The 19,118-nt window shown below is 47.5% G+C and overlaps 2 protein-coding genes across 6 annotated transcripts; both read right to left on the bottom strand.

The window, feature by feature from the left end:
- Positions 1 to 429: 429 nt before the first annotated feature.
- Positions 430 to 2,495, bottom strand: LOC119226416 (peptidyl-prolyl cis-trans isomerase-like). The gene is made up of 5 exons (XM_037484377.2): positions 2,342 to 2,495; positions 2,094 to 2,124; positions 1,856 to 1,944; positions 1,612 to 1,784; positions 430 to 1,523 (listed from the first exon to the last, which is right to left on the bottom strand). The coding sequence occupies exons 1-5, from the start codon at positions 2,408 to 2,410 to the stop codon at positions 1,388 to 1,390; spliced, it is 498 nt and encodes a 165-aa protein (XP_037340274.2). The 5' UTR covers positions 2,411 to 2,495; the 3' UTR covers positions 430 to 1,387.
- Positions 2,496 to 3,246: 751 nt separating this feature from the next.
- On the bottom strand, positions 3,247 to 17,248 carry zmiz2 (zinc finger, MIZ-type containing 2). 5 transcript variants are annotated; one of them, XM_037484284.2, is made up of 21 exons: positions 16,798 to 17,248; positions 14,055 to 14,159; positions 13,491 to 13,608; positions 12,652 to 12,839; positions 12,190 to 12,358; positions 11,796 to 11,999; positions 11,497 to 11,709; positions 11,344 to 11,427; positions 10,307 to 10,484; positions 10,051 to 10,192; positions 9,622 to 9,700; positions 9,363 to 9,494; positions 9,174 to 9,279; positions 8,537 to 8,694; positions 8,381 to 8,448; positions 8,230 to 8,298; positions 7,907 to 8,148; positions 7,329 to 7,447; positions 6,757 to 6,981; positions 6,299 to 6,350; positions 5,196 to 5,323 (listed from the first exon to the last, which is right to left on the bottom strand). In XM_037484284.2, exons 2-21 carry the CDS (start codon positions 14,105 to 14,107, stop codon positions 5,313 to 5,315), a joined length of 2,610 nt encoding a protein of 869 aa, XP_037340181.2. In that variant the 5' UTR covers positions 14,108 to 14,159; positions 16,798 to 17,248; the 3' UTR covers positions 5,196 to 5,312. The 5 variants fall into 5 exon arrangements, with proteins under 5 accessions (XP_037340176.2, XP_037340179.2, XP_037340181.2 ...); XM_037484283.2 differs by having other exon boundaries at positions 6,287 to 6,350; XM_037484279.2 differs by lacking the exon at positions 6,299 to 6,350 and having other exon boundaries at positions 3,247 to 5,323.
- Between the last annotated feature and the right edge of the window lie 1,870 nt (positions 17,249 to 19,118).

Genomic DNA, 19,118 nt, shown 5'->3' on the forward strand with positions numbered 1-19,118 from the left:
CGGTGAGGTCCAGTGAGGTGAATACTTCAAAGGCCTCTGGATGAGAACATCTCAAAGGTGCGGGACACCAGATGTGGAGCCTCTCCATCCGCCTCTCTGCGGGCTGTCGCCATGGCAACGGCTCTAAAACGTAGAGGTTGGGGCCATGAACGTAAAAGTAAAATGTATTTCACTACAACCTGAACAACAAGAATCACAATAACAACAAAAAGGTGTTTACCTGGAAAGATACAAACAAACACTTGATATCAGCGAGATTGTGTTTTCTTGTATTTGCTGTAATATAAAAGTGATCCCTGTAAGGACCTCTAGTGGTAAAAGGTGTCAAATGAAACCAAGTCAATATTATTGTTTTTCTTCTGACAGGCATCAATCAAATTCTGTTGTGATTGCTATTCAAATAAAATAAAATAATTAGTAGAAAAAACGGACGAACAAAGTACTTTTATTTACACCATTAACATTATTTTATCCAGAAACGGGTCAGAAGACAAAATATCACACACGGGGGACGTGGCTAATAAAGGGGACGATGCTGGAGACACACAGGTGTTGGGACGTGGCTAATAAAGTGGACGATGCTGGAGACACACAGGTGTTGGGACGTGGCTAATAAAGGGGACGATGCTGGAGACACACAGGTGTTGGGACGTGGCTAATAAAGGGGACGATGCTGGAGACACACAGGTGTTGGGACGTGGCTAATAAAGTGGACGATGCTGGAGACACACAGGTGTTGGGACGTGGCTAATAAAGGGGACGATGCTGGAGACACACAGGTGTTGGGACGTGGCTAATAAAGGGGACGATGCTGGAGACACACAGGTGTTGGGACGTGGCTAATAAAAGGGGACGATGCTGGATAAACACACAGGTGTTGGGACGTGGCTAATAAAGGGGACGATGCTGGAGACACAGAGGTGTTGGGACGTGGCTAATAAAGGGGACGATGCTGGAGACACACAGGTGTTGGGACGTGGCTAATAAAGGGGACGATGCTGGAGACACACAGGTGTAGGGACGTGGCTAATAAAGTGGACGATGCTGGAGACACAGAGGTGTTGGGACGTGGCTAATAAAAGGGGACGATGCTGGATAAACACACAGGTGTTGGGACGTGGCTAATAAAGGGGACGATGCTGGAGACACACAGGTGTTTGGACGTGGCTAATAAAGGGGACGATGCTGGAGACACACAGGTGTAGGGACGTGGCTAATAAAGTGGACGATGCTGGAGACACAGAGGTGTTGGGACGTGGCTAATAAAAGGGGACGATGCTGGATAAACACACAGGTGTTGGGACGTGGCTAATAAAGGGGACGATGCTGGAGACACACAGGTGTTTGGACGTGGCTAATAAAGGGGACGATGCTGGAGACACTGGTGTCACTTGAGCTCGCCGCAGTCGGCGATGACGACCTTGGCCTTCGGGGTCCCGCTCTTCGTGCCCTGCTTCTCCATCGCCTTGACGACGTCGGCGCCGTCCAGCACGTTGCCGAAGACCACGTGCTTCTTGTCGAGCCTGCGGAGCGAGAAGAAGAGGAGGAGGAGGAGGAGGAGGACAGAACAAAGGGGGCGGTGTCCTCCTGGCCCTGGTCGTGGTCCCTCACCAGTCGGTCTTGTCGGTGCAGATGAAGAACTGGGAGCCGTTGGTGTTGGGCCCGGCGTTGGCCATGGACAGCGTCCCCGGGCCCGCGTGCTTCAGCTGGAAGTTCTCGTCGGCGAACTTCTCGCCGTAGATGGACTTGCCGCCGGTTCCGTTGTGGTTGGTGAAGTCCCCGCCCTGAAACCAGAGGAAGAAAAGTTCACAACGCAGTGGGAAGCAGGAGGCTCCTCCCCCTCGCTGGTCCTCACCTGGCACATGAACTTGGGGATGAGGCGGTGGAAGGTGGAGCCTTTGTAGCCGAACCCTTTCTCCCCGGTGCACAAGGCACGGAAGTTTTCTGCATAAATAATGAATGACGTCACATGTTTCCATGTCTTTGTAGTAGTTTGCGTCTCAAGTGAAGCTCTTAAGAAGATCTCTGAGGCACCCTGGGGAGAGGTGTGTGTGTGTGTGTGTGTGGGGGGGGGGGGGTCGCACCCATCACACCTGCAGTCTTTGGGACGACGTCGGCCCGCAGCTGTGAAACAGAGAAGAAGCTTCTTTCAACAGTTTACCGAGATTTTTGAAAGAATTAAGGATTAAAAACGTTTCATTAACTTCACAATTATTGTATTTTATAAATCGATTGAAATCATGTTGCGTAGAACAAAGCTCAATCGATCATGTTTATTGATGTATTTGAAACGCATTGACAGGACATGAAACGTCATATATCGTTATAGATGTAACATCACCTCCATGATGATTCGGCCCGCGTTGCCTCCATCGATCGTGATGTCAAAGAAGACTCTGGGGTTCCCCATGTTCGTGCACGCGTGCGCGTCTGTGCGGTCTGTGACGGGGACGCGCACCCGATCTATTTATCCGGGTGGTCCGACCGCCCCGGTGACGTAACGGCCGCCGGCAGCCAATCGCGAGGCTGCGGCACGGACCAATGGGCGACTGGAGATGCGAGTGACGTCATAAGACGGCGAAATAAAAAAGGTTAAGAATAATAAGGCCAAACAGAGATGTGGATGTTTTCACTATATGACATCATGTCGTGTGCATTATTTATTCAACTTTCTACTACTACTCAAAATTAAATGTTAGTTTCCATTAAGCTCAGGTGTGAATGTACATTTCATATTTAGAATTTGTGAATTATCAAAAGTCAATGATTTATTTTACTTTGTATTTTATTGTCCATAGGTCTATATTTCCATTGAAGTTGTTTTTGTATTTTATTAGTAAATTAAACTCGTAAAGGAATATCCATCAAGGTTAATAAATGTGCATCTTAAATATGTTAAAAATACAAAAACAGTTGAATAATAATAAAGGTAGTAGTATATGAACAAAGTAAATTTGTACCCAAATCTGTTACCGAAGTAAAAGTACATCAACCGTCCTAGTTTGAACATTAAAATAAGCTCTGAAATCAGTTTGTTGTGACTTTGTTATATAATTTAAGGTGTAAAGAATCTGATCTAATATTACAATGCACAACCTCAAACTTCTGTACAACAGTCAAAAGAAAACCTAGAAATGATATAGAATTATAATAATAATCCACAACACACTTGTGAAATAAAGTGATTTTTAATTCTGAGATTCAGGACACAGTAACTGCAGATACGACGACGGTTATGGATTAAAAAATAAATAGAAAATAATGGCAATTACAATGTGTTACAAAATATGTGGAATAGTTTACATTTTTTAAAAAACTTCTTTTTTCAAGCAAATTTTGCAGTTAAATATTCCGTAATTTTCCAAATATAATAACATCGCAGCGTTGCTCCATTATTTCTCGCTCCCTCGTTGGATCACGAAGAGTTAAATCATTCATAGAAAAGAAAAAAAGACAAATGTCAGCTTCAAAAAGTGGCACCAACAACAGTTTGTCTCACGCCTTTTTACAATAGCTTTATAATTCTTCTAACATACAGTATTTATACGACGATCCGTTATCCAACTAAATATGACGTTAAAAATGACCATAATTGACAAATTCATTTGATACGCACACGTTCTCTAATGAAAACAGCTGATTACACGGTACACGCGTGTTACACGCTATGAAAACGATACCAGGAACACACGGCTGTACTCGCTCACAGGATGCTCCACAGAAAAATAAAGAATGAACTCAATAGAACCAAAGGGGGGGGGGGGGGAGTTTTCTTTTAGTTCATATATTCCACAGTGCTCCCAAACGTCAAGTTTAAATAAGAAAACAAAGTCTATTGTACATCTGGTTTTATTTTGCTTTCACGCCGTTATTTTACATCGAAGTAATCTGGAGATTTTCTTCATTTGTCAGTTAATCTCATGAAAAGATCCAAATTAACACTAATAATATAACGCTAATACTTTCTACTACCACACGGTGGATTCATCCGCTGCTGAAAGTAGTCCGACAAGCAATAATAATAATAATAATAATGAGATTATGGTATTTTGGAAGTTGATAATTAATTGATTATGAAAAAAAAGATATTAAAGGTGAATGATTCCTATAATTTAAACATTAAAAGAGCTTCAACTTTTAACTTTTTTTGGTATTAATGAGACTTAATTTTACCCCAAACGTGAGCTTTAAAATGACAGCTTGTTAACTATGTCCTTCCTCCTCCCTCCTCTTCCTCGACTCCTCCCTCCTAAAAAGGAATAAAAGGCTTTACAAAAGCAGCAATTATTTTCCTCCGGACGAAGGCTTCACAAACCAAAGCCACTCCTCTTCCTACCTTTCACAATAAAAGCCAATCTTCAAAAGGAGAGTAGATGCATTTAGTCAAGGGAAGGAATCAAGGACGTCGTGAGAAGAGGAAGAAGACGAGCACTGGGTCTATCTATGGGATTTATAAAATATAGCATACAAGAACATCACAAGCTTTTACTCTTAATGCAGTGGTAAGTTGCATCGAGGGGGGGGGGTTGGGGGGGGTGGGCTATGTCGATGAGTCCGTGTTTCGTTGCGACGACCTTGAGGTAAAAACGGTAGAAAAGCGGCGTCTCCCGGGAATGTGAGCAGTAAAAACACTAAAAACACAAACTGCGGTTGAATTGCTTCCGTCGACCTTCTGCGACCACCAGCAGCTTCTAGAGCTCCATCAGCTTCTAGAGCTCCATCGGCTTCTAGAGCTCCATCGGCTTCTAGAGCTCCAGCAGCTTCTAGAGCTCCATCGGCTTCTAGAGCTCCATCGGCTTCTAGAGCTCCATCGGCTTCTAGAGCTCCAGCAGCTTCTAGAGCTCCATCGGCTTCTAGAGCTCCATCGGCTTCTAGAGCTCCATCAGCTTCTAGAGCTCCATCGGCTTCTAGAGCTCCATCGGCTTCTAGAGCTCCATCGGCTTCTAGAGCTCCAGCAGCTTCTAGAGCTCCATCGGCTTCTAGAGCTCCATCGGCTTCTAGAGCTCCATCAGCTTCTAGAGCTCCAGCGGCTTCTAGAGCTCCATCGGCTTCTAGAGCTCCAGCAGCTTCTAGAGCTCCATCAGAGAGCTGGTCTGAGGTCTGTAGCACAGCGGGACAAAGACAAAAGATACACACAGAACGACACACACACGTTTTTATACACACACACGGAGAGGGAGACGTCGGGGGGGGGGGGGGGGGGGGGCTACAGCGGTCAGTTGTTCTCGAACAGAGACAGCAGGTCGTCGCTGCTGTTGCTGGGCAGGTCGGGGGGGCCGAGGTAGGACAGCAGCTCGTCCGGGTTGGTCAGCTCAGGAAGAAGCTGGACGACACAAACACGGGACTCGAGTTAAATGAAGATTAATAATCCAGAAGTTGCATTTTTAGAAAGTGTTAAACGTTTGGGTTAGAGAATGAGAGAGGGGGGGGGGGGGTTAATCCAGAATGATTTCATTTCACAGATTTAAGGCTCTAATCCGTGAAATTAAATCTGACAATTTTTTGAGATTTAGTTAAATTTGCAATACATTTTTTTTTTAATTCTTTTATAATCTAAACTTCTATGAGAAAGAAAGACACCCAACGATTCTCTGAGGTCTAAATTGTGAATTTACGATGCAACATTCCAGCTTCTATGAGACAAAATAATAATAAAATTTAATGTACAGACAAAACTGGTTTGTGTGAAGAAGAGCAAATTAAAGTCATAAATTCTGAGAATAAAGATGACATTTTAAAATCTAAAATTTGGAAGTAAAAACCAGAAACATTTTAAGTTAATGTTGTAGATTTATGAGACAAAAATAAATCCGAGATAATGAAATCCCAAATTCCTAAAATAAATACGAATTCTCTGAGATAAAACCACAAAGTTAAAATTTGAAAATTGAGCCTGAATATTTTCTGAGGCTTGTCGTAATATTCTCTGCTGATGAATTCACAAATTTACGAGTGAAAAAAACAAACTCAACACAAAGGTCTCGAACATTCTCTGCGATTATTGATCCATCAGAGATGTGATCGTTTAAAGGTCCTTTGTTCATGGGGATCATCTTAAATCAATAAAGATGAGAGAAACCAAACAGTCGGAGCAGGGAGTCGACACCATGGCAACGCCAGCCGGTCATTTGGGGTTATTTCGGTTAGAGAAAAGTCCTGAAAGATGCATTCACACGTTTTCTTTGTTGGTTCATGTTCGTGTTTCTTTTCTTAAAAGCGTTATTCCCGAACATGAATGAATTCTAGGAGGATTCAGAGGTATTTTGCACTCGGCGGCTCACTTTACCGCTGCGTTTACCGGGGGCGTTTGTGGTGTTGATCCAACCGTGCAAAGTCAAGTGATGCGGTTCCTTGAGAAAACAAAAAACAAACAAAAACAAAAACACAATTTTTCCTAGTTTTTTTTCTCTCGTAAATTTGTGAGTTTTCTCTCGTGAATTCAGCGTTTTAATCTGAGAGAATCAGAGATATTTAATGCAAAAGTCGAGAGGAAGCTAACAAAATAAAAAGTATTTTTTTAAGATAATTTACACATTGGGATTTGTTGGGATTTTACAAATGATAAAACCTTTCGGGACATTTGGAGTTGATGTCACCTCTTTATTTAATCTGTTATAACAGAGTTAGCCGTTTCCAGCCTTCATGCTAAGCTAAGCTAAGCTAAGCTAAGCGCGGTACCGATGTTTAACTCTCAGAGATTAAGCAGACTAAATGTGTCCTCTCTCTGTGTCACATGATCAACTGCTGTCCACTCACGTCTAGCGCGTGATCGGCGCCCTCCCCTCCGGGGCCGCCCAGCACGAAGGGGCCCTCGCCCTGCAGCCGGGCATTCTGGGTATTGGCACCGCGCTGCGACAGCGGGCTGCCGGCGTCGCCGAGGCCCTGGTTACCATGGTTACTGTGGACGCCTGAGCCGTGCTGCTGCTGCTGCTGCTGCTGCAGGATGCTGTGGGCGTGTTCGTTTCGTCCAGAGTGGGACGTCTGGGCGGGAGGAGACAGGAGAAATCTTCATTTCATGCACGTAAAACAAACACAGTGTGTCCACGCTGAGGGCTCGTGTCGGTGGCTTTGGGCTTTGTCTGGAGAGGGTTGGCACCAGAAGGCCATGACAGCGGGTACGGGGGGGGGGGGGGCTGTCGGGGGCAGCTGGTTTGCAGCTCGGCGGCCTGTAAAGACTCTTCAGAGAGCTCACGGCCAGAAGGAGCCGACAGTCAGATTCCTGCGAGAAACATCGTAAACGAGCGGCTCTTCCACCGCGTCGTCCAGTGAGGGGAAGCCGACCCGGTTGCTGCGGCAACGGGGAAGGGTACCCACGGGCGGCGCTTTACCTGCTCGGGCTGATATCCCATGGGGGGGCCGGAGGGGGAGGAGTACTCCCCGAGGGTCGGCGTGCCGGGGGTGTTGGGGAAGTCCGAGAATCCCGACTGGCCGGAGAAGCCTCGACTCCCTGAGAGGAAACGGGAGGGAAGAGATGAAAAGAAGAAGCGCCTCCAGCTGCTCACAGCTTCAGCTTCTCGCCCCCTGTGGCCCCCCAGGGGACGAGTGGATCGCTCCATATGTGCTGTACTAAAGTACCAGTCAAAGGAACACAGCGCCGGTTTAAAAAGAGATCCTCAATACGTCTGAAAATTAAAAGGAATGAATGTATAATATATATATATATATATATATATATATATATATATATAATACATATTACAAACACACACACACACATAAAATAATTGCATTATAGTACAAGATGTACTATATTCATATTATTTATTAACCTAAGACAGTAAATCATTATTTTGAGGAAATACATTTCTCATCATAATATGAAACTTGTACTTTTCAAGGTATTTGCTCTCCTAACAGAGTACTTTCACAGTGTGGTACTTGTACTTGCAGTAATCTTCTGCTCTACCTGGCCGGTTGTAGTCGGGGGTGCTCCGCCCCCCGGCGCCCAAGCTGTGGTAGGGCGAGGAGGCGGGGCCCAGGGCGGCGATCATCTCCATCACGTTGGGCAGCACCATGTGACTCGGGCTGACGGTGCGGCAGCGCTTCAGCACCGGCCCGTCGGGCTCCTCCTTTATGTGCAGGTCCGGCTTGACCGGCACCGGCCTCCAGCCACACACCGGGTCGATGGTGATCTCCTCGTAGTCGGAGCTGTAGGGAGGGGGGCGTTACTTAGCAACCAGACAAACACCAGGCAGATTCTTTAAAAAGTCCCTAATACTCAACACTCACTTGTGGATGTAGACGAGGATCCCGAGCATGTACTGGTCCACCTCCAGCCCCTCCAGCAGCGCCGTCTTACTGGGGAGGGAAGCAGACGGTTCTGGTTCTGTAAGGGGTTCTGGTTCTAAAAGGGGGGGCCTGGTTCTGAAGGAGGACCTACTTGCACACGGGACATCTCCAGGTTCCCCTTTCACAGTTTAGCTGCAGGTAGGACTCCAGGTCGAAGCACTGCGGATCAAAAAGACACCCGTGTGAGAAGGGGGGGGGGTTCTAAAGAGGGACCAGTTCTGCGTGTGAGGAGAGCGGCCCGGTCCACCTGTATGTGTCTGCAGTCGTGACCTCTGGCCGGCAGCTGGATCCGCCTGAAGGTGATGGGACATTTGAGGGACACCTTGATGGCCGTCTGCTCCACGCCGTCCTCTCCGTTGAGCCCGGTGGACCCAGGGATGGTGCCGCTGCTGAAGTTCCTCTTTACTAAAAGAACCAACGACAGATCAAGAAAAAATGTGCGTTTGTTAGAAGATCATCTAAATGTACGTGATGAAGTGTAAAGGTACGTTTCTCGTCTTCTGACCACGTTAACACTACATGACATCTGACACCTGCCCATCAATCACACAGTGGAGTCACTGCTACAGGAGTCAAGTGTCTTTCCCGAGGACACGAGGACATGCGGGTCCCTCTGACTGGAGGACGACCTGCTCCTCACATGTCCATTGATCCAGGACCTCAAAATGAGTCCTTTATCCAGAGAGGCTGAATTATAAAGATACAGATAACTTAAAGTACCTCTGAGTCGTACTGAGTATTAATGTAGTTACACACAGAAACACAGGTTTAGAAAAGAAAAGCAGCTTCTGTGTAACAAAAACAAGGTCCTTAACTCCCTTATCGGAGTAGTGCTTCTAATCCTTTGTTGTTATTAAAGCATACAGTAATGCAGAATGACTCACTCTTGGTGATGCAGTGCTCGGCCGGCAGCAGCCTCTTCTTCATCAGACCCTGCAGGACGGAGCGGACGGAGGGCCGGTGCACCAGCTGCAGGACGAACAGGTGGGACTGCAGGGAGACGAGGACAAGGGTTCAACGCCGTGGTCTGCTGCTGCCTAGAAACCTGTTGCATTGTGGGAGATTGCACTCACGCAGCAGCAGGCGGTCACTGTGATCTGAACCGTGTTGCGTCCCGGCTGACACACGGGCTTCAGGTACAGAGGCTTGTGGGAGGTTTTGTTGTCGCCCCGTTCGATGCACAAAGGAGTCGCGTTGACGCTGACCTGAGACGGGAAGAAGATGACCTCAATTAAATCCCAGGTGTGTGTGTCCATATATATATATATATGTATATATAAAAGATCCATAATAAGGAAGAGCGCCATCTCAGAGACTATTGAGCGAGGAGACCTGCACAGACGCCGGCCAGTTGGTGTTCATCTGCCTGTCCTCGTGGTGGTAACACTTGAACTGCAGCTCCAGGTCCGGCCTGCAGGGGGCGACACAGCACAGCCGCACATTAATAAATACAAATACACACATAAAGGAGGGAGAGACAGAGAGCAGTTATCACACATCCCTCATTTTGTTTTCCTTCTTCAGAAACTCAGCTCAGATTTCTCTGTGAAGCCGTCGCTGTCTTCACAATATTAGCAGCATATCACGGACATTTAAACCAAACATAGATGATAGTAATAAATAAACCCACCCAAATGGCACAGAGCCAGTTTAATCTCGTCATCTCGTTTAATTTTATTATTCTTTTCATATGGACGATATGAATTAAATGAATAGGGATTAAAAAAGAAATGTTTGCATTGATTTAACATCAGGAGGCACCTCAACATGAGCGTCTTGTAGACGGAGTCTCTCAGCTGGAAGGCGTGGTTACTGACGGCGAGGTTGTGCTCCAGCCTGAACGGCTCCAGAACCACGCCGTCACGCACCGGGAACGTCAGCCGCAGGTCGTCGCTCGGGTTTCCTGCCGCGCACGAAACAAGGGGCTCGTTTGGGGGGGGTTTTCTTAGGGAGCAGCAAACGCAACATGGCAGCTTATAGAAGAAGGGGCATGGGGGGGGGGGGGGCTCCAGCTCACCTGTGGACACCTGCTGGGCGTTGATGTTGGGCTTGGTGTCCTGCGGCAGGTAGGGCGGTTTGGTGTCCTGGCCCGGGGACAGGTAGGGGGGTATGGAGGTCCCCGGCGTCATTGGCGGCGTGGGGTTCCCCCCCATCGGCGAGCTGGGGTATCCGGGCATCACGCCCCCCCGGCCTGGCTGGGAGGCGAGGACGGAAGGTTTAGAGCCTGGAAGCACCCGATAACAAGTCTGCAGCACGCGGTCTAAAAGCAGGTTTCCATGAGGTCAATGACCCACCTGAGACCCGCTGTCATGTGACCATGAAACAGTTAAACTGACTGAATGACCCACCTGAGACCCGCAGTCATGTGACCATGAGTCAGAGAAACTGACTGAATGACCCACCTGAGACCCGCAGTCATGTGACCATGAGTCAGAGAAACTGACTGAATGACCCACCTGAGACCCGCAGTCATGTGACCATGAGTCAGAGAAACTGACTGAATGACCCACCTGAGACCCGCAGTCATGTGACCATGAGTCAGAGAAACTGACTGAATGACCCACCTGAGACCAGCAGTCATGTGACCATGAGTCAGAGAAACTGACTGAATGACCCACCTGAGACCCGCTGTCATGTGACCATGAAACAGAGAAACTGACTGAATGACCCACCTGAGACCCGCTGTCATGTGACCATGAAACAGAGAAACTGACTGAATGACCCACCTGAGACCCGCTGTCATGTGACCATGAAACAGAGAAACTGACTGAATGACCCACCTGAGACCCGCTGTCATGTGACCATGAGTCAGAGAAACTGACTGAATGACCCACCTGAGACCCGCTGTCATGTGACCATGAGTCAGAGAAACTGACTGAATGACCCACCTGAGACCCGCTGTCATGTGACCATGAGTCAGAGAAACTGACTGAACTGCAGGAAGTGAACGACGAGCAGAGAAATAGACTTTTATTCTGCACTAAATACACGCTCTCGTCCTGCCATGTTGGGCAGGGCTTTTATTTTGAAAGGGAAAGCGAGTGGAGGACTTACCCCGTTGACGGCAGCCTGCGTGAAGGCGTTGTAGCCCCCCCCCCCTCCGGACGGATGGCTGCCCTGACCGTTGAACGGCTCTGACTGGAGAACACAGCACAGGTGAGACTCACGGACTCTTCAGTTATTGATCACTTCAAGTAAGAGGCTCACCTTATAGTACTGGGGGGGGGTGGGCTGGCCGGCTCCGGGGGGGAACTGCCCCGGGTTGTGTGATCCGGGGGGGTACTGCCCCATGAGGGGCATCCGGCTGGGGGGGTAGGAGGGCGAGGGGCCACATCGCTGCTGCGGACCCGAGGGGTACTGCAGGGGCTGGGGGGGGTACCCCGACATGCCCCCCGAGCCGTACTGCTGCCCCGGGAAACCCTGCAGCCAGAAAGGGGAGCAGATGCTTCAACTCTCTGCTCACAGGGACGGAACATTCGTGGTCAAGTGCCCCCCCCCTCACTGACCTCGGGGTGGAAGGGCCGTTTGAGCCCCTGCTGAGGAGCGGGGTATCCTCCGTGCTGGGGCATCTTCTGAGCCTGGGCCGGGTGGGTCGGGTACAGGCCTCCGCTGGAGGGGGGAGGTCCCGGCCTAGAGGAGACCATCCCTGGGGGGCCGCGGGGCCCCGCGTGAGACATGAACTGGGTGCTGTAGGAGGACGCGCCGCCCATCTGGGGGGTAACAGGGGGGTTAAAAAAAAACTAATTCAAAGCTCAAAAGATATATTTTATTATTAATTAAATCTGTCTTCATTTATTTAAAATGTATAAACACACACACAACAATACACAATGCCCCCCCCCCCCCCCCCCCAACAAGACGACACACTAAGAGAACTCCCATAAAGCAGGCAGCGTGTACCTGGCCATAGTTCAGCTCCTGGTTCTGTTTCTCTTGTATCGCGGCGACGGTTGCCGTGGCGGTGGCTGTTGCCGTGGCGGCGGCGGCAGCGACGGCGGCGGCGGCAGCCTGAGTGAAGTCCGAGGGAGGGCGCACACCCATGCCGCCACCTCCACTGTTACCGGGGTAACTGCAGGGGGGGGCGGGAGTGGTTTCATCACCAGCGTGAGTCAGAGCTACGAGTCAGAGACGTTTCGTGATGTAATAACCCCCCCCAAAAAAAACCAAACCCCCCCCCCCCAACAACACAAAGCCAAGCGCAGCATTTAAACAAACAGAAGTGATCAATCATCAGACTACTACTACTTGTTGTTAATGACATCCTGCTGTGTTTCTCATTTCCTGGTTGGTTTTAACATTAAACTCACGTGTCATGTGGATGTGTGAGAAGTGGCTACGACGCGATCATATTTCATATCTTACCTGCCCCCGTAGGCCGATCCTGGGTTGTAGCCCCCGCTGGGTCGCCCGTACATCACCGGCTGGCCGTAGCCTTTGGACACGTCTCCGTACGCCTGCTGGCCCATGAACTGGGGGCCCATCCCGGGGCCGCCGCCGGGCATCATGTGACCGCCAGAGCTCTCACCCGGACCCATGGGCGCACAGAAGACCTGCGCGGGACACACAGGAGGGAGGGCTGAGCCTTAGTGCTGGGGGGGGGGGGGGCTTGCAACATTAGCAGCAGCTTCAGCTACTTTATGATGCATTCAGGTTCTGCTCAGTGAAAATGAGAACATTACAACATTACAGCGATGTGTTCATGACTCGTCTGTAAAATACAGTTTTGCCGATGAACTTGAATCAATAAATAACTTTCAAAGTAAAAGAACCAGGCTGCTTATAGGCTGCTTTGTGTTTTCATACAAACTAGTATTACCAACCAGTGACCTTTGACCCCTTCAAGTCAACTCCCCTCACAATTTTATTCAAAAAGAGTCCTCGAGTTTTGACGAGCAGCTTTTAAAAACCAACATCTGGGCAGATGTAACTTTAAATAACATGAAGCTTCTGAGCTTGTCAAGTTTGTTTTATGGTGCATCTCATGTATTAATTGATTATAATATTATTTGACTGTAGCTGTAAGTCTGGTACACATGGCTCCATTTGATCATGTATTCTTTTTGTTATTATTTAGCTTGTTGAAATCATATCTGTGTGCGTTAATATAATATTGTGATATTATATATTTTTTTATTGCGACAAATAAACATCTTTTGCCTCGTTTCAGCTCACGAAAGGAGGAGAAAAAAGGCATGTGTTACCTGGCTGTGTGTGGGATTGGTCACGCCCCACACTGTGGTTACTACCGAGAGAGATCCTGGGTGCTGATTGGTTCCTGGTTGCCAGGAGACTGGGTCATTCAGGAAGGGCCCGTCGCTGCTGCAGAGGGAAACGAAGCAGAGACACTGCGACAGTCAAGGAGGGTTCAGAGATGCTGATGTTTAGTGGACACATGTTTATTGGTCTTGTTGTCTATTGTCTCCGTGTCTTCGTGTCTGATGTTATGCACGACCGCCACGTCAAATTACTTGAATGTTTAACTCATTTTGACAATAAATGTCAGCTGATTATGGGCCGAGCGATCAATGATCTGATCGGTGGAGAGGCCTCAAAGCTCCGGGGGGGGGGGGGGGGGGCCTGAGCTCCCTGAACCCTGATTGGTCGTTTACGATGTCACATGATCAGTCTAAAAGAACATCAATGACTCCGATGGTTAACCCGCCCCCCCCCTCTGGGAGATCCCCCCAACAAACCATTTCAGGGTGTCACATGATTCACCTGAGGACAGTGCGTGTGTGTGTGTGTGTGCGTGTGTGTGTGTGTACCTTTGCGGATTGGGAGGCAGGGAAGGTTTCATGGAGTTGAAGGGGGGGTTCATCGGATGAACGGGGGGATCATTCGAGAGCCCCCGCTGTCCTCAAGAGGCCGCCCTGAGAGGGAGGACGAGACACACATGAAGAGACCGTTACAACCCACCATCAGCGGCCCACACCGCGCGCACAAAGGACACACACCCACCCACTGTGTGTGTGTGTGTGCATCCAAACGTTAGCCTCTCACTGGGACTGCTGTGGTTACTCCTTACTGGGAGGGGGTGGGGGGGCTACATTTAGTTGGCTGATTTCAAGAGGAATGTAAGAGGACAGATGTGAAGAGGCCGACTCTACAGATCAGAGGCTTCTTCTTCTTCTTCTGCCATTTCATTGGTGCTTATCTGCCGCTCTTCTTCTCCTCCTCCGACACCGCGGCTTCCCTCTAATTCGCCTCCTTGGCTGATGATGGTTTCATCCGACAGTTAACACGCTCATTTTTCTCTGCAGCGCGCACACACATCCCTCCTCCTCCTCCTCCTCTCGTTTCTTCCTCCTTGGTTTTGCAGATTTGGGTCACATCTTGTGGAGGAGGAGGCAGCAGTCACATGACGGCTTCTACCTGAATTCCCTCCTATCAAAAAGGCATCTTCAGCCCCCAGACCTCCATCACAAAGAGGTTAGTTTAGACGTGTGTACCTGCTCTCTCACTCGTCTTCCTCCCTCGGGGAGACAGACACCCCGACGGCGATAGAACAAATATCAGATCGTCTCTTTTTCAAATAACAAGAGGTTCCACTAACTAGTTCTATTAATAGTTGACCTCTGAAGGTTTCTTCTCTCCAGTCAAATTTGTCCTTCTGGTTTTGATTTTTCTCTTCAAAATAAAAGTCTTACTACTATGGAAAGAACCATGACGACAACTTAAACACGTCTTAAGTTGTAATAACAGCATTATAACATAAATCATCCAAACAAAAATGTCATGTCTCCTCTGTGTTCACTTCGAGTCACTCATAGTACCTGTGATCTATGGTCACATGACTGTCAGCCTCAGTCATGATGAACGTAATGTTTAGAACACAAGCTGGTGAAGGTGTGAATGTATGAGTGGGGTGGACAAAATAACAGGAACACCTGTACAATACAGTTCAGTTCAACTAACTTCATCCTCCAAAATGATGATTTAAAACAAAATGTAAAACATTAGAACCCGTCATGAAATGAGTAAATATTAACCAAATGTTTTATAACGCTGCTTCAGTTATAGATAACTGCTGTGCATAATAAATCAATTAACAACCAGCTGACCATCAAACATCCTGAACAACAACAACCCAGAAGCCAAATATGTTCATGTCAAAATCCAACGGACAAACAAAGCAGAACAAACCACCTGAACGAGTCAAACCAATTAATCACGTAATCCTCTCAGCTCGTATTTAATATTCAACATGGTGGCACAAACATGAAAAGACAGCACAGAGGATTATGAGATAAGCGCTCCACCGCTGAAGACCTTCACACAATACCATCTGCAGGAGGAAAGGGTTCTCTGGGAGGGAAGAACCCACAACCAGCTGAACCGGTTGATCTCGTGTCAACCTGCTTCCAATAAAGCGCTAATTAGGATCTGAGAGATTAGCCAATAATAGCTTGTTAAATACAGCGGAGTCAACGAGGGGTCTTATTACTCCGGAGAGACTCACTCCACCGGCAACAAGACGCAAAGTACTTGTACTCAAACAGTGTACTCAAAGTACACGTATGACATTTTTCAGCTACAAGATACAAGTCAATACTTCTTACTGTACTACACCTCAGAGGAGAATATTGTACATTTTCTGATGTTGTACATCAGTGATGAAGTGATTCCTTCTACCACCACTGTGTGCCGGCAGTGTGACGTGCAGCAGGGTTTGTGCCACAGGTCCCAGACCTGAATTATCAGTATAAAGATTTAGGATCTAAAATACTCTAAAACTGAGACCTTTTTCACACAAACACTGACCCAACCTTCCAGCCATAACAACATGTTATTGAGCCCAGCATACATCCAGGAAGTCATATGGGGGGGGTTGACTACCACATGAACACATTGCATGAGCACATTGCAATGCAACAAAAAGGCTGCATATCAGACCCCACTGGGGTGAAATGAAAGCGTCTGGTGATAAACACAAGCAGGATTCCCTTCAGGATCAAACAGACGTGCGAAACACGTCCCTGCTGCAACAATAAAACACACATGCTGCTCACATTGTGAAGCAGAACAAAGCGGTGTGCACGCTGAGGGGTGCAGCCTCTCCATCTCTCTCTATATATACATATGTTTATTAGGTATCTGCACATCTGTATGTTATCCATCCCTCCAAACAAAAACGAGATCAGCAGATGTTTTGTTTCACCTACCTGAGCCGAGCTGCACAATAAACGCACATAAATGGAGGTTGCAGCTCGTCGCCACTACGGTTCTAATAATAAGAGCATGCGTGCGGTCTAGAGAAGCTGATCGGCGCCTGATGTTGGAACGATCTCTCTGCTGGGGGGCAGTGGCTGGAAAGAGGAGCCATGGAGGCTCCTTAACACGCTGCTGCCAGCGCCGCTAGCATCGTTAGCTCCCGGAGGCTACACAGCCCCAACGGCGAGGCTAGCTTGCTTTTACGCTACCTTGAGCTAGCTACGTTAGCTACGCGGTAGCTCGCGGGGCTAACCGCTCGCTAGCTGGACGATAGAAACACCGTAAACCGTAGCTCACCTGTCTGTGTCCGCTTCGCAGCCGAAGGAGAGGCGCCGCTCGATCGCAGACCAGCTAGCGCACAGGGCTAAGCTAAGCTAAGCTAAGTGTCGCAGTCCCGGCTAGCAAGACACGGCTGCTTGATTACCGCGATGTCGAGCGTATTAATTATATATATGTATTTATGTCTTCACACCCCCACGCTGTTGAGTATGGAGTCGACTATAAATAACGAATACTATTCCGCTTTTACAAAAAATGTCACCTGTACACAATAGCTAACAAACTGAGCTAACGTTAGCTTGAATTCGAGTAAGCTTGTTGTTATATGTGGGGGGGCAGGCTATAACCTGGCAGCTCAGGGATACCTTCCTCATTGCACAATGACCCCCCCATAATATATTCATGAGATCACAGGACTGATGTCTCCCTCCTCCTCCTCCTCACACGAGTCAAGCGGCTGAGTGACTGCAGACCAGAGCAGCAGATCGCTTTAGGGAGGGGGGGGGTGACGTCACCCGTGCATGACTGCTGTGCACGGTGTGTTGATCCGTGCATGTGCAACATGGTTTTAGTGATTTCGCCACTTTGCTAGTGTCCCAATATGAGGTGGTTGGGCGGGTGGTGTTCTTTGGGTGGTGTCTGCAGTGTGTACAAATAAAACAATGAAATAAAAAAACAAGTCCAACCTGCCCGTGTTTTTTCAGACCTCCGTTGCCCTGGAAACAGGTGCTGAGATTTTCCCATTTCGTCTTTTTTTCCCCTTCTTCTCCACACCATCCATATTCCTCCCCACCACCACCTCTACACCCCCCCCACCCCCCCCACGACCTGCCGCATAGTACAATCACACACACACTTTCCAATCTCCCACTGCAGTGGCCTCACAATGTCACAGGACGGAGTGACTCCTCCAGGAAGTGACATGAAGAAGGTTCACCCTCCTCTTACTCTGCAGCAACTAGCTGACCCCTGGGAGGAAATAAAGAGGTGGGGGGTTAAGGGGGGTCAGTAGAGAATCTCTTCTTTGATGCAGGAAGAGAACGGGACAAGAAAAGCTTTCTCAAGAAGAAGAAGACAAGGCTCACGTGTGAAGATGTGTCTCTCTTGTTGACCGCAGGTCTTGTTGTTGTTGTTGTTGTTATTGTTGTTATTATTTATCGTCATGCAACAAAGTGCCGCATGTCCTGCCTCACGTCTCGGGCCTTTTTAAGTCATGCCTGCCTGTGTGTTGTGTGTGCACATACCATTGTAGTGACTTCTCTTTGGCAGGAGGAGGAACATTCCAGGGAAATGGCTGACCCAGAATAACACGCACACACACACGCACACACACGCACACACACACGCACACACGCACACACACACACACACGCACACACACACACACAGGATGAGGGAGGTCCTCCGCCCTTCTTTTGTTGCCCGAGCGGCTGTTTCCAAACAGACGCTCAATGTTTCATGTTGAGTTAAAACAAAGCCACATGTTACTGTGCAGCATAACATGTGAACACATGAACATGTGACTATGGATACATGAACATGTGACTATGGTCATATGAATAGATGATTATGGACATATGAACACGTGACTATGGACATAGGAATCACTTTCTTTTAAATGAATATGCATAAATAAATCTTCGCGCAAGGTGTCGTAATGTTTTAGAGTCGATTACTCAATAAACATCTGCTGCACATCTGTTCATTTTGGGGACTTTCTTCTTCTCTGGTGTGCGAACCACTGACTGTTGTTGAGGAGGTTTCCTAATAATATGTTTATCTACTCCTCACACACTTTGTATTTTCATTCTTGTATTGGATCTTTTGGTTTTGTATTTTATTTTTTATATTTTAGCTGAATTTTTTAGTTTGGAAATAAGTTATTGTTGTTTTTATCATTATGAGTTCTTTATTATTATTATTCACTCATTATTATAATTATTAGATCATACATTATTTAAATATATTGTTGATAATAAAACGATATCAATAATACAATCGTATTATAATCACATTTATTATTATGAACAGTTTTAAATGGAGATCTTGAATGGCGCTCGCTCGCTGCTGCCACCTGGTGGCCACAAATCAAAGTGTTCAGTGGTCAAAACACATCCTCAATATTCACAACCATTTTCAATATTGCTTCAATTAAAAATACTTCTCTGTTGCAAAATTTAAATGTGTTATTTACACATTTATTTGCAGTATAAATGTAGTACTTTCAGACACACACACACTGCCATAAACTAATGAATATATTTATTTTCTTTATTTCTTTCAATGAAATACGCACTGTTTGTGTAAATAGTTACACACGTGTCACCTTCTGAAATGAG

Source organism: Pungitius pungitius, chromosome 18 (assembly GCF_949316345.1).
Source record: "Pungitius pungitius chromosome 18, fPunPun2.1, whole genome shotgun sequence".
In the NCBI taxonomy this organism is placed as follows: Eukaryota; Metazoa; Chordata; class Actinopteri; order Perciformes; family Gasterosteidae; genus Pungitius; species Pungitius pungitius.

Coding starts and splice junctions, on each gene's coding strand:
- LOC119226416 (XM_037484377.2), bottom strand. CDS start 2,410: ATGGGGAACCCCAGAGTCTTCTTTGACATCACGATCGATGGAGGCAAC. Junction 2,125..2,341: donor CGGGCCGAATCATCATGGAG/GTGATGTTACAT, acceptor TCTGTTTCACAG/CTGCGGGCCGACGTCGTCCC. Junction 1,785..1,855: donor TCCCCAAGTTCATGTGCCAG/GTGAGGACCAGC, acceptor CTCTGGTTTCAG/GGCGGGGACTTCACCAACCA.
- zmiz2 (XM_037484279.2), bottom strand. CDS start 14,107: ATGAACCCCCCCTTCAACTCCATGAAACCTTCCCTGCCTCCCAATCCG. Junction 12,840..13,490: donor CCAATCCCACACACAGCCAG/GTAACACATGCC, acceptor TGTCCCGCGCAG/GTCTTCTGTGCGCCCATGGG. Junction 10,485..11,343: donor CGCAGGCTGCCGTCAACGGG/GTAAGTCCTCCA, acceptor CTCGCCTCCCAG/CCAGGCCGGGGGGGCGTGAT.